The sequence below is a fragment of the Podarcis liolepis genome (assembly GCF_965112155.1).
Source record: "Podarcis liolepis genome assembly, chromosome: 1".
NCBI classification, from domain to species: Eukaryota; Metazoa; Chordata; class Lepidosauria; order Squamata; family Lacertidae; genus Podarcis; species Podarcis liolepis.
Window position 1 is genome coordinate 48,150,011 of NC_139554.1, and position 12,566 is coordinate 48,162,576.

The 12,566-nt window shown below is 42.2% G+C and overlaps 1 protein-coding gene and 1 long non-coding RNA gene across 15 annotated transcripts in view; one reads left to right on the plus strand and one right to left on the minus strand.

Moving 5' to 3' along the window:
* Positions 1 to 12,566, plus strand: part of LOC310687130 — a 92,830-nt gene that overhangs the window by 74,800 nt on the left and 5,464 nt on the right. For both annotated transcript variants that reach the window (XR_014516243.1, XR_014516244.1), the window contains one exon: positions 11,479 to 11,521. This is a non-coding gene — a long non-coding RNA (uncharacterized lncRNA). The remainder of the gene's footprint in view (positions 1 to 11,478; positions 11,522 to 12,566) is intronic.
* The window catches only part of RAD51B (RAD51 paralog B), a 297,374-nt gene that overhangs the window by 3,999 nt on the left and 280,809 nt on the right, over positions 1 to 12,566 (minus strand). For 12 of the 13 annotated variants that reach the window (XM_083461035.1, XM_083461034.1, XM_083461025.1 and 9 more), the window contains one exon: positions 888 to 1,414. In XM_083461035.1, coding sequence (XP_083317161.1) covers positions 1,333 to 1,414 — 82 coding nt within the window. In that variant the 3' untranslated portion in view covers positions 888 to 1,332. Of the gene's footprint in view, positions 1 to 28; positions 1,415 to 12,566 lie in introns of those variants that run through there. The other variant, XR_014516114.1, reaches the window with a different exon arrangement.

Here is a 12,566-nt window from a genome sequence, read left to right on the forward strand (position 1 = left end):
ATTTGTGGGGCCTGCCTGGTGTTTTTACATGAGCAGAATGTGTGCTTTTATTTAAAATGCATATCTGGGTTATTTGTGCGGCATAGGAATTTGTTCATTATTTCTTTTCAAAATACAGTCCGGCCCCCCACAAGGTCTGAGGGACAGTGGACCAGCCCCCTGCTGAAAAAGTTCGCTGATCCCTTGTCTAGTCCTTTGTAAAAACTAGTAGCAGATAGACTGTTTACACTCCCTTTGCTTTTTTTTACTCCTGTTATTTAAGTATGGAATACAATGTAGTCCTTAGGTAGGATATTGCCTGGCCTCCTTGGAGTGTGTAGGTTGGCACCTGTGTGCTTAACCAAAGTGAAAGAAGCAATCTAAGTGGATCCATTTTAAAAGGTATCTTTCCATCTGAACTCTATTGTAACATGGCAGCTAAAAAAGTTCTCTTAACAGCATCTCTGCCATAAACCTACTTGGTGATGAGCCACTCTCTTTCTGCTCCATATCTGTAATATAGGGAAGATAATGCCCATCTACTGTACAGGACTATTGTAACAGTTACATCAAAATAATATTCATGAAGTGGCTATTTGTTACTGTGGTTATCATTAACTCATAGCACATTGGCTGCTGGACTGACTTTGCCACCAAAACGGGTCTCCCCTTCATGTCCACATTTTTCTCCTGGTGAGAGATTCAGGATGACATCACAGCTGAGTGTGGCTTGCATTGGCTGGATGTTCCTCTGCAAAACAGCCATGTGAATATATCCTTCCTCTCACGTATGGGCAAATTCTGTCATTTTTTCCTATTAGTTTGGTATATCCTTTAATAAAGCAAGATTGAATGACATTAGCTAATATTTGTATAGTGCTTTGAGAATGGAAACCAAGTAGTGGTGATTCATGTTGATCTTTTAGATTTTACTGGTAATGTGCTATGAAAATCATGCCGTACACATTTTGAAGCATGACAAAGTTCACTGCAGCTTCTCCGATCTCAGTAGACGAGCTTTTGTTGCATCAGACAAGAGATAGGGATCAATATAAAATGTACAGAAAAACACACAACTATTAACTGAAGAAGGAAGTTGCGTGTACTACTTTCCAATATGCAAATATTAATTGAGGAGAATGTGTAAGATTACAGACTCCGGAGTTCGTTATCTATTCAGAAAAATCTAGTAGCCATCATATGGAACAGTTGCTTCAGACCAAGAAATAGTATCTACACTTATCAAGCACGTGTTCGCTGTTCCAGCTGCTTGCAGTCCTGCATATTGTAACTGCTGATGTGTACTAGGGAGTCTCACTGGGGAAACTGGATCAAACCATTTCAGGTTCATTTTTAAAGGTGTCTTTCCTCACTTTTATGGCTTGCAGCACTGGACTTGTTCCTTCCCAACCGCAATATGGCTGGTCCTTTTGATCTGAAACATACAAGAAATAAAACCAGTTTCAGTGACAACATGATGTACTGTGCACAACTAGGTTTTTAAAGGAAGTTTGAATGATGGCATTTCTACCTACAAAGAGATACTAGATTCTTGGCCCACTCAGAAATCAGCACTATCTAAGACTGCAACATAATGAATTTTCTTGTGTTAGCTAGTTTCCATATGCTTCCTTATCTATCTTCTGCTTTTGATCAATGCATTATCATTTTTGCAAAGGCTGACCAACTGCTCCAAATGCTTAAAACACCAGATCACTTGGCAGGGAGTTCACCTGAAATAGCATCAAATAAAATGAAAATGAAAAACTAGAACTGTGTTGAACAAGACACTTTGTCCATTTTGCATGGCTGTTCTCTTCAACACTTTTGGCAACCTATACTTGTAATAACCTGATATAAGATGAATATATTTATTAGTCACTCTCCCCCAAATGAAACTCAAGGCAACTTTTAAAAATGAACATTGAAACCAATGAAAATCAGCCCCAAATACACAAATAATATATATATATAAAGATCCAACTCCATCCCAACCTGCTAAAATTAAGACCCAAAGGCCTGTGTGAATAAGAATGATTTTGCTCATGATGGCATCAGGCATGTCTCCCTGGGGAGGGTACTCCATAAAAGAGAGGCGCCACCACTGACTGGCAACCCATATGCTATAGTATGCAAGTCAAACTATATTATTATAATCGACCTCACACCAGGCGCCAAAGTAAAGGGGGATGCTTAGAAGTGCAAGCTTCTTCATGAATCATGGCATCTAGTATTAAAAGGGGTTAAATTCCACAACGATGACACTGAGATTAAGAGGAACAAGCCAAAATTTAGATATCCCTACTGATGATGATCTAAGCAACTTCTCTGTTCATGAGGCAGACTTGTGGGTGGTAACTGGCACGTCTCTGTTGAAAGGGATGAAACTTTGCTGATTTTTATCAGCTAAGGATGTAGACCCAGGTATGTTCCCTACATATCTCAGCTCCCAGAGAATATGTGCTGATGGCAAACAGCCCTCTCTGCTAATCTATCCAATCTCTGTATTAGAGATTTTCTGAAGGCAAAGGTATTTACTAAGGTTGCATGGAGCCAGGAGAGCTTAAATAAATTTATCTTGCAGCCTTTCATCAAACTGCCCTTGTACAATGTTCAGTATTATAGGGTTTTCATCTACCTTGAATTTTACAATACTGGCCTGGTTTAGATGATAATCTCTCCTGGTCATCTCCCATGTGGAAGATTGCAACATCCTTCTCCACCCACTGGGCACAGTTGTCCTGACAGACATATGAGCAGGTTTCTATAGCATGTATGTGCATAAATCTAATGCACATAGGTGGGAGCAGTGTGATGGATATCTCAGATGGATAATCTGGGAACTGACCACACAATCTTGGTCTGCACGTTGTCTTTTATGCATGACGATGCCATTAACTCTAGGTTAGATTACTGCTATGTGTTATATGTTTCAGAAACTTTAGCTGTGCAGAATTCAGCCATCAGGTTGCTTACCAGGGCAAGATGTTTTGAGCATATTATAACGATCCTGGCTCTGGATTAGTTTCTGGGTCTAGTTCAAAGTGCCGGTTGTGACCTATAAAGCCTTAAACAGCTCTTGACCACAATAACACAAGGACCACCTCTCCCCATATGAACTGATCCAGACATCATCATCATCATGAATTTGCATACTGCCCTATACCCATAGATCTCAGGGCGGTTCACAACATATAATTACAATATTAAAAAACAAAACAAAATAATTATATGAGGCCCTTCTGTAGGCAACACCTTCTTCATGTGCCTCCTCCACTAGAGGTCTCTAGAATGGCAATGCGAGAAGGGGCCTTTTCTGTGGTGGCTCCCCAATTGTGGAATGCTCTCTCCAGGGAGGCTCGACTTGTGCCTTCATTACATATCTTTAAACACCATGCAAAAACATTTCTTTTCAACCAGGCTGATTAACATTCTATGGCTTTTTGTTTGTGTGTGTGTGTGTGTGTTATTGGTTAGTTTTTGTTTATGCTTTATTATGTATCTTGCATTCTCACTTTGTATTCTTCTCTTGTGAACTGTTCTCTATATCTTCACATGAAGGGTGGTATACAAATTTAATCAATAATAATAACATAAGTGGGACAGACATACAGTGGTACGTCGGGTTACATACGCTTCAGGTTACAGACTCCGCTAACCTAGAAATAGTATCTTGGGTCAAGAACTTTGCTTCAGGATGATAACAAAAATCATGCTCCGGCAGCACGAGGCCCCATTAGCTAAAGAGGCGCTTCAGGTTAAGAACAGTTTCAGGTTAAGAACGGACCTCCGGAATGAATTAAGTACTTAACCTGAGGTACCACTGTATTGAGTGGGCAAGGGAGGAAAGCAATTGCTCTTCTCTTGCACAGGAAGCAGATCAGCTGAATTATCCAAACATGGCCAGTACATGGCCTGAGGTGCAGTAGGAAAGGTGACTGCTCAAACTTCCTTTGAAGGAAGATGCTGAAGCCTGTACTAAAGGTACCCTCTAAGTCTAAGATCATCCACTCACAGCTATCGGCAGCTAAGGACAGAATAGCAACCTGGAAAAGCATTCAGTTCTTATCAGGAGAAAAATATTCCAGGTGATAATGAATGACTGCAGATTACATCTCTTTGTTTGGAAGACAGCTTAGTCCAAAGAGAAATGTTTGCTAGTAATAATTACACTGCAAGGTGACATAGACCTAGGCAAATATGTGCTGCAGCATGCTGGATTTCTTCAGCTGATCATTCAAACAAGCTCCATTGTAGTGCTGAAAAGTAAAGTTCCCCCAAGGCCCCCCACAGGGCAACATGCACCTAGATGAGCTCATCGCTATTGTTCAGGAACAAAGCACTGAAGTATGTCAATAAAGCTGGGTAAAGATGCTGTTTAAATGAAAAGGCATAGAGTCACAGGGCCCGTGGTGAATCTAATAGTGAAGCCTGTGTCCACTGGAAAGTTGGGGAGAGGGTAGCATGTGGACTCTGCAATAAGAAAGGGAGCAAGTGTGTTTAAAAATAAAAAGAGAAGCACTTGTCTTCTTTGCTGTCCTCTCAGCATTATCAGCCATATCACCAGTCAGTAAGACTATGAGATCATCATACTAGATTAACTAGCTATTGACCGAAGTACCTGGAGTCTAGCAGCTAACCTGAAGCTTTCGCCTTGTTCAAGTATCGGAACTAATGTTTCAGACATATTGCTAGCACTGCCACTGCTAAGTAGGGATAGCTGTAGGGCAACTATAACCCAAAAGAGGGATCAGAATTCTGGTCTACTAAAGAGTTCTGAAATAAGACTTTTTCCTATTGCCGAAACACCGTAATGGGAGTAAGCTTAATGTCCTTCCCACTGGAAAGTTGTAAAACACGTTGTTTTTAAACACCACTGCGAAAACAACAACAACAGATTAACTCTGGAGAAGATTCCTGAGCTGGTTGGGCCAGGGAGAGAGACACGAGAGACAAAAATAGAACACAGGACTGCTTGACCTATTAGGTGTCACCCAATGGTAATTTATTATTGTAAGCAAGATCTCTATCAGAATGTTAACATTTGCTGTGGGTTCTGTTTTTATCTGTCTATGGAATAAAGAGGCTACTCTGAGATTGTAGAATAAGATGGACTCAGTGACCTTTTTATGTGCCTCAGTTTGATTGCTCTAGTTACGACCAGTGAGAAAATTTATTTATTAAGAAATTTCTCTGATGCTGAGATGCGTGGCGTTTGGTGGCCGAGTCATAATAAAAGTATACTGCATGTGACCTAACCATTGATTATGTCTATGCAATGACCTCACTCCCACATGCTTGCACAAATGACAGTATGAGCAGCAGTGAAGGCTTTAGCAGAGTAGCCCAGCCACTTAAGTAGTTCAGCACTCACTTTAAGAGAAAAAGCTTTCTAATTTCCCCACCCATGTGAATAGAAAAAGACTGCTCTGTCAGTGTTTTTCCTAATGTATCTCAATCCTGGAGTTTCTGAGAGTTATGTAGCATCTGATCTCTGACAGACTCGCTTGCTGTTTACACTGAGAGGTGGTGTGTGTGTGTTGATGTATAAAGAGCTACTAGCCTATGGCTTGCATGGGAGAAACTGGTGCATAATATAGAAGGTTTGTGCCAATATAATAAGCTTGGATGTAAAGAAAACCCAGAGGATCATGCAAGATAAAGTGGGGACTGCACAAATATTTCAGGGTACAAATCATATGGAAATCTTGCCAGGATATACTCTAAATGTGTGCACAAGCCATCAAAATGTTGGGGGGGGGGCAGTACTCTAAGGAAAACTAAATGGTCTAAAAATTTGGAATTTGGGCAACATAATAAGACTTAAAGAGGACCCAAGTGGAAAATCATTATGGAAAACCATATACAGGTGGATGGATCCAATGAGAAAACGACATGTGGTTTCTGGTTAGATGAAACATGTGGGAACTGGGGCATATGGTATTCACAAGACATTAGATACTGTCTATGCTAGATGATTCAGCACTTTTTCCCCTTTGGCTCAGCTCCAGCATAGGCTACAATGGCTTCTGAAGCCAATAGTCTTGATGCTTGCTTGGAAAATAAAACATAGAGTCTTTTGACTTTGACAATATGATAAGGCTGCCATACATCCAGATCTCAAAGGTGTAAATGACGTCCGGGGGAAATTTCCGAAATGTGGCGCTTAGTCTTGTATCTTAGGCAAGTCAATCTTTGTAAAATAAATAAATAAATAAATAAAAAGCTCCAGATCTTTGGGGTTTCCTAAAAAGAATCTCGAGAATTTTGGGGGTGTCCTGGTTTTTACTTTTTGAAATATGGCAACCCTACAATATGATGAGGGTCAAGGTGGCATATACAGAGTAGACAAAAGGAAAGATGTTAGTGGCTCTTTCTAATTCATAAAGCTGTTCATACAGTGTTGCAAGCCTGCTCTGAAAGGTTCCCTCAGCCCTCCGTGAGTACTGTGTACTCATGGTTTATCTTATCTTGAACATACTTGCACAAAAATGCAAGGGTTTGGCAGGGCTTAGGCTCTGCAGTACGCACTGGAACAAGCCTGGCCCAATACCTGTTAGAACGAGGATTAACATTATCTGAATATTAAACCTGGCCCCATTTAGATATGTATGAATAAAACACAAGCATAAAATGGCACATTATCAAAAGTGTTTTATGTTAAGAAAGAAAAATGCTTCACCATGGCCCAGCCTAATTTGCCTTCTTAAAGCACAATTCTAATCATGCTTACACAAAAGTCAGTTTGACCAAGTTCAGTGAGAGTATTGCTAGACTGGAGTTTACAGGTCAAGCCTACAACTCTTGCACAGCGCCCACACCATGTCATCTTTATCAAAATGCCAGTCCATACTCTTTATTTCCTTCTTTCCTTTCAGTTTAATCCAGATTTCCCTGTATACGGAAAATCCATTAAGTAAAAATAAGCTATTATACATCTCTAGTCACTATGGTGGAGAGGCTCATTAGTACAATTTTGTGGGGCGTGGGCAACAACAACAACCACAGCAAATGAAAGTGGATGCTTAGACCCGCCAAGTGTCTCTATTTTCCAGGGACAGTCCTGGATTTACAGTAGTTGTCCCAGTTTCTGATTTGATCCCGGAATGTCCCGCTTTGCCTTAGGATGTCCCTGTTTTCATTGGAGAAATTTTGGAGGGGATGGATGCTGCTCCCCTCCCCTGCAAAGCACAAGTCTCCATTTTGCCAATCGTGAAGCAAGATTGATAACTAAGAGCTGGTAGAAGAAGAAGAAGAAGAAGAGTTTGGATTTGATATCCCGCTTTATCACTACCCGAAGGAGTCTCAAAGCGGCTAACATTCTCCTTTCCCTTCCTCCCCCACAACAAACACTCTGTGAGGTGAGTGGGGCTGAGAGACTTCAGAGAAGTGTGACTGGCCCAAGGTCACACAGCAGCTGCAGGTGGAGGAGCGGAGACACGAACCCGGTTCCCCAGATTACAAGTCTATCGCTCTTAACCACTACACCACACTTTATATTCTGGTAACATTTGCTTTTGCGCTCTTCTGGTGTCTTTCTCTGTTTGTCTTTATTTATTTAGTGTGCTTGCACAAGTACACAAATACCTGTGTGCATGACCAGAATGGGCAAGTGTATTGAGGAGAGGGGCAAAATACACAGCATGGATACGTTCCTTCAAGGACCACCTACTGTGTGGACAGTAAGTGATGAACAGCAATGAATATCCACAACTGGGGGGGGGGGGAGAATGTGTGGAAGTTAACACGCCAGTCGTACACACAATAAAAATGCATCTGATGATGCATTTGTAACACAAAGCCCTGTCTGGAGGTACCCTTGCCCTATGGTACGTGTGCTTAGGATCACTGCCTTAGTAAAAGAATCATTCAGCACAGTACATTATTTTATGTTTAATAACACTTCGTTATAAATGTCTTTTTTCCATGGTGTAAATATTCCACAATCTGGCATGGTTTTCCTTCCTGATTAATTATGCCATTTCCCCCTCCAAAAGTCTGTTGAGAAATTTACTCTTTTATATTCCTTAATTCTTTGCACAAGTTCATGGAATCATAGAAAAGTGAAGCTGAAAGTGACCCCAGAGCCATCCAGCCTAACTCCCTGCAATACAGGAACCTTTTGCCCAATGTGGGGCTCATACCCACGACCCTGAAATTAAGAGTCTCATGCTGTACCCACTAAACTATCCCGGGGCAGATTCAACATATTATTTTCAACAGTCTGCATGCTGTGGAAAAAAAACCACACAGAAAATACAGATATAAGCAGATGGTTGCTAGCTGTAAATGTAATTCTAGTCATTTGAACTAAGTTATATTAAAGAAGAGTTTGGATTTAAGAGGCATACTCCTGGATGGATGAACTGGTAACAAGCACTTGCCATTTAAAAGCCCCACACAGACATGCCAGTTTTAAGTAATACTTCTGAGAGAGACCAGCTACTCCAGCAGAGGATTTCTAGGAGCAGAAATCAGGAAATGGTTAAGTAAAAGCAGGTGGAGCACTTTGAGAGCAAAGCAGGAAATAGCAGTGGGTCTGAATGCATTCAAAAGAATGTCTCTCCCCCTCAGCCTTTGGGCAGCTGCAGTGACTAGCTATCCACCCACGTAGCCGCCTCCTCCTCCGCTGCCCTTATCTCTATCGGCCCCAGAAGACACACAGTCTTGAAGGCCACAAACACCATTGGCCTGAGTAATCCTCTGCAATTCTGAGCCAGGCCCTGGGAGCATTAGGAGGAAGCTGCCTGGAAGGCAGAAGAAACAAGAGACCCACCCAGTGCATTAAGGGCTGAATGAGCAAGAAAACACCCTGTAAGTGCCAGAAGCTGTTCCTGAAAGAAGCTGCCTAAAGCTGAATGCTCCCAAAAAACAAAACAAAATGAATATTCGGGAAAATTATAACACATTTGGAACAGGCTACTTTCAGTCTTACAGGGCTTTAGACGTAAGGAATCACTTTATTCTAAAAACAACGCTCTCAGAGATGGAACCCAGGAACTTTTTGTCCCCCCCCTGTTTTGAATATGTTTTCTTTCTAATAACACTTTAGAATGACGAATATTCATAGTACAGTCGTACCTCAACTCCCGAATGCCTTGGGAGTCAAACGTTACAGCAACTGAATGATTGAAACTGGAAGTGAGTCTTCTGGTTTTCAAACGTTCTTTTGGAAGCCGAACGTCCAATGGGGCTTCTGCAGCCAATCAGAAGCCATGCTTTGGAAGTCAAACGTTTTGGAAGTCAAACGGACTTCTGGAAGATTCTGTTCGACTTCCGAAGTACAACTGTAACTGATAACCGTTACATCCATCAGATGACAGAGCAGCAATTGCAGCAGCAGAAGCTCCCAAGTTCTAAATATCTTGATTTCCCACCTCAATCCAGCTGTATTCATTGTAAAGTCAAGATGGCTGTGTCCCATTAGTATGAATTTCAATATGGGGAACCTACCTTGTGAGAAATTTGTCTAACTTTCAGAGAAAGCCAATTAAACATGGTTGAATTAGTGTAGAATTTTTGCTTCAAACTTCAGACATTCCACTGTTTACAACTGACTTTCTGCCCCCGAACACCAGTGTTCATTTCTCTCTTTGCCAGCTAAGTTAATGTTTTTTTTAAAAGAAAAGGGATATTGCATGGGTGAGCCTTCCACTGCTTGGAGGGAGGTTAACTTTATATTCCCAAGCTTTGTACTTGTCAAGGCAGGAGGCTACCAGGGCATGAGAAAGCCATGCAGGTCCAAGAATGGCCACAGCTGGCAAGCAAGCTAGGTGTAACTGGAAAAATGGGACTTTGCTTACTGTGAACTTATGTTCCCAGTGACACATGGAGGGTAGTCCTGTCTTTCTCAGGATTGCTCAACAGGCAAGATCAAGAGTCTTCAAACTGGTCCTTATCTGGGGAACGATCCTATGTCTACCCAAGATGCCACCCATTTGGGCGATGCCACCCAAGTGCATGAGCCTTCTAAGGAGTTGCTTTATCAATTGCCAGGATCCAACCCTTCCTCATCTGAGGTGTCAACAGGTCTGTCAAGAGAATATAAAGATGGACCTTGACTTCTTTAAGAACTTCATTATTTCCTAAGGAGGATGGGAGCTTGCATCATTCTATATGGCACCGTCATGCTCTAGAAGTTGTTGGAACAAGTTATCTGCCAGGGAGATTTCATTACCCAGCTTTAGCACGGAATTCTGCTTTCTATGGCCCAGGTCCAGTGCCCCTTGCTTGCTGTTACATGATGCTGTGCTTCACACTGCAGACTTCTTGGCAAGGACTGGTGTGTCTGGGTGCGTGCATGCATGCACACGTCATCTGATTACTTTATTGGTAGTGGTGATCGATTGCAGCCCAAGGACTGCATGTAACTTTTATATGACATGTGATACATGTGTAGTCAGTTTTTCCTGTCTGGAAAATAGCTGTTGTGTAATTTCTGTTCCACTTTTCCAGCCATTGAGTGCACCCATTAACTGCTCTCACATAGCCAGGGGCCAGGGGTATCGTGCACCCATCTCAGTCCTACTCCAAAATTATGCCACTGTGGCCATGCTCAATAACCATGCAGCTTTCCTAGCAGGCTGCATTCTGTGGGCTCATCTGTTTCTCCTCCTAGCTATAAGAGGTATCTGTGGTCTTCCAGATGTTGCTGGACCACAATTCCCACCATCCATGGCAATTGGCCATGCTAGCTGTGACTTATGAAAACTGGAGTTAAACAACATTTAGAGAGCCACAGGCTCCCTATCCCTGCTCTGCACCTGGAAATGGACACCTTGCCCCAGGGGCGAACTTTGGTAATTTTGGGTAATATGGCGTCCTGAGTGAGGCCAAAATTTGGCACCCTCAAATGGGTCTTCTCAATTATGGATCTCCTTCATTTTGTGCCTCCTCGGCTCAGCACTCTGTGCTGGGGAACTGCCCGTACCCCTCTAAATCTGACACTGCTCATTCACTTCTGTTCAATGTCTTCACTCTCTGGTTAGATTAAAGGTAAAGGTAAAGGGACGCCTGACAGTTAAGTCCAGTTGCAAACGACTCTGGGGTTGTGATGCTCCTCTCACTTTACTGGCCGAGGGAGCCGACGTTTGTCCACAGACAGTTTTTCCGGGTCATGTGGCCAGCATGATTAAGCTACTTTTGGCGAAACCAGAGCAGCGCACGGAAACACTCTTTACCTTCCCGCCGGAGCAGTACCTATTTATCTACTTGCACTTTGATGTGATAGGTTGGCAGGAGCTGGGACCGAGCAACGGGATATCACCCCGTCGTGGGGATTCAAGCCACCAACCTTCTGATCGGCAAGCCCTAGGCTCTGTGGTTTAGACCACAGCGCCACTCGCGTCCCCTGGGTAGTTTAGGAAGGGTCTTTATGGTGTCTGCGCCTGATATAAGGAACTGCCAGTCTCACTGCTGTAACCCTTGAATAATGTGTGGTCCTCTTTTGGGTCGGGATAACTATCTAATCTCAGTTTCTTCTTTCTCCCTCTTTTCCAGGGCCCACAACTATGATTGAGGTCAACACTCCCTCACTGTCCCAGTAAGTACCACAAATCCGCTTGAGGTTCTTGTAGAAGAATCATGACTTAAAATTTGAGAACAAAAGCTATCTTGCAATTGCATGGTAAATGAGTTCAGCCAAAGGTAGCAGACCAAAAAACCCCCAAAACTTCTTGCTTGCATAAAATCCCAGATTGTGCGTCTGCATTGGGGCAGTTCACTTTGTGTCCATTCTGACTTAAAAGAGGCTTTCAATAGACTTTTGAATGCAAGGACTAAGGGAGGGTGAGAAATTAGAAAACTTTTCCTTAAATCTTTGCCCTCTTCAGAGCAAGCACAGACATGGAGAGAATGGCAGATATGCATGAGAAGCTCAGTACCTCTGACCTTGTGACCTTTGAGTCCTGTATTCCAGGAAATGTATTCTTCCTTTGCCTTGCCTTTTTTTTTTAATGTTTGTATTTACTAGGCCCCTCCTGGGATCCCCTGGTCTTCTCTTTGCTGATGATCCTGTCTTGTGGCTTTAAGGGAACACAGCTATTTGTGGATCAGCATTCAGACAACATGGTTAAACATTGCAACAAAACGGTTAATTAAATGTTTATGAAGTCTCCCACAGTTCTTCCAGGGGAAAAGCAAGCAAACAACATTGTGTAATTCAGACCCATTCATCCACTTGCCTGAAGCTCCGTGACACAGTGAAAGATTATCTTGCATTAATCCTGGTTAAGTTAACTCAGCCATTCTTCACCCACTACAAGGCAAAGGACTTCATCAGAATCCTGCCTATCCAAACATTTGTTTTGCCCATTTCAGAATCATTATTTTTTAAAAAAAACCTGCTACGTGAATTTTTTTATGTAAGTGCATTTGCTAGAGAAACAAGTAGCTTTTCGGACTATATGCTTTCAGGTATGTCAAAATGAAATTGTTCTGCCATGTTGCACATATTAATTTTTTGTTGCACAGTTGATAGTGGAAAAACAGTTTTTTCTGGGATTTTGAAGAATTTCAGGAGGTACCTGTTAAAATTCAAATAAAAGCTTCAGAAGTGCAACTCGTGCAGAATTGACTGAGAATGGGTC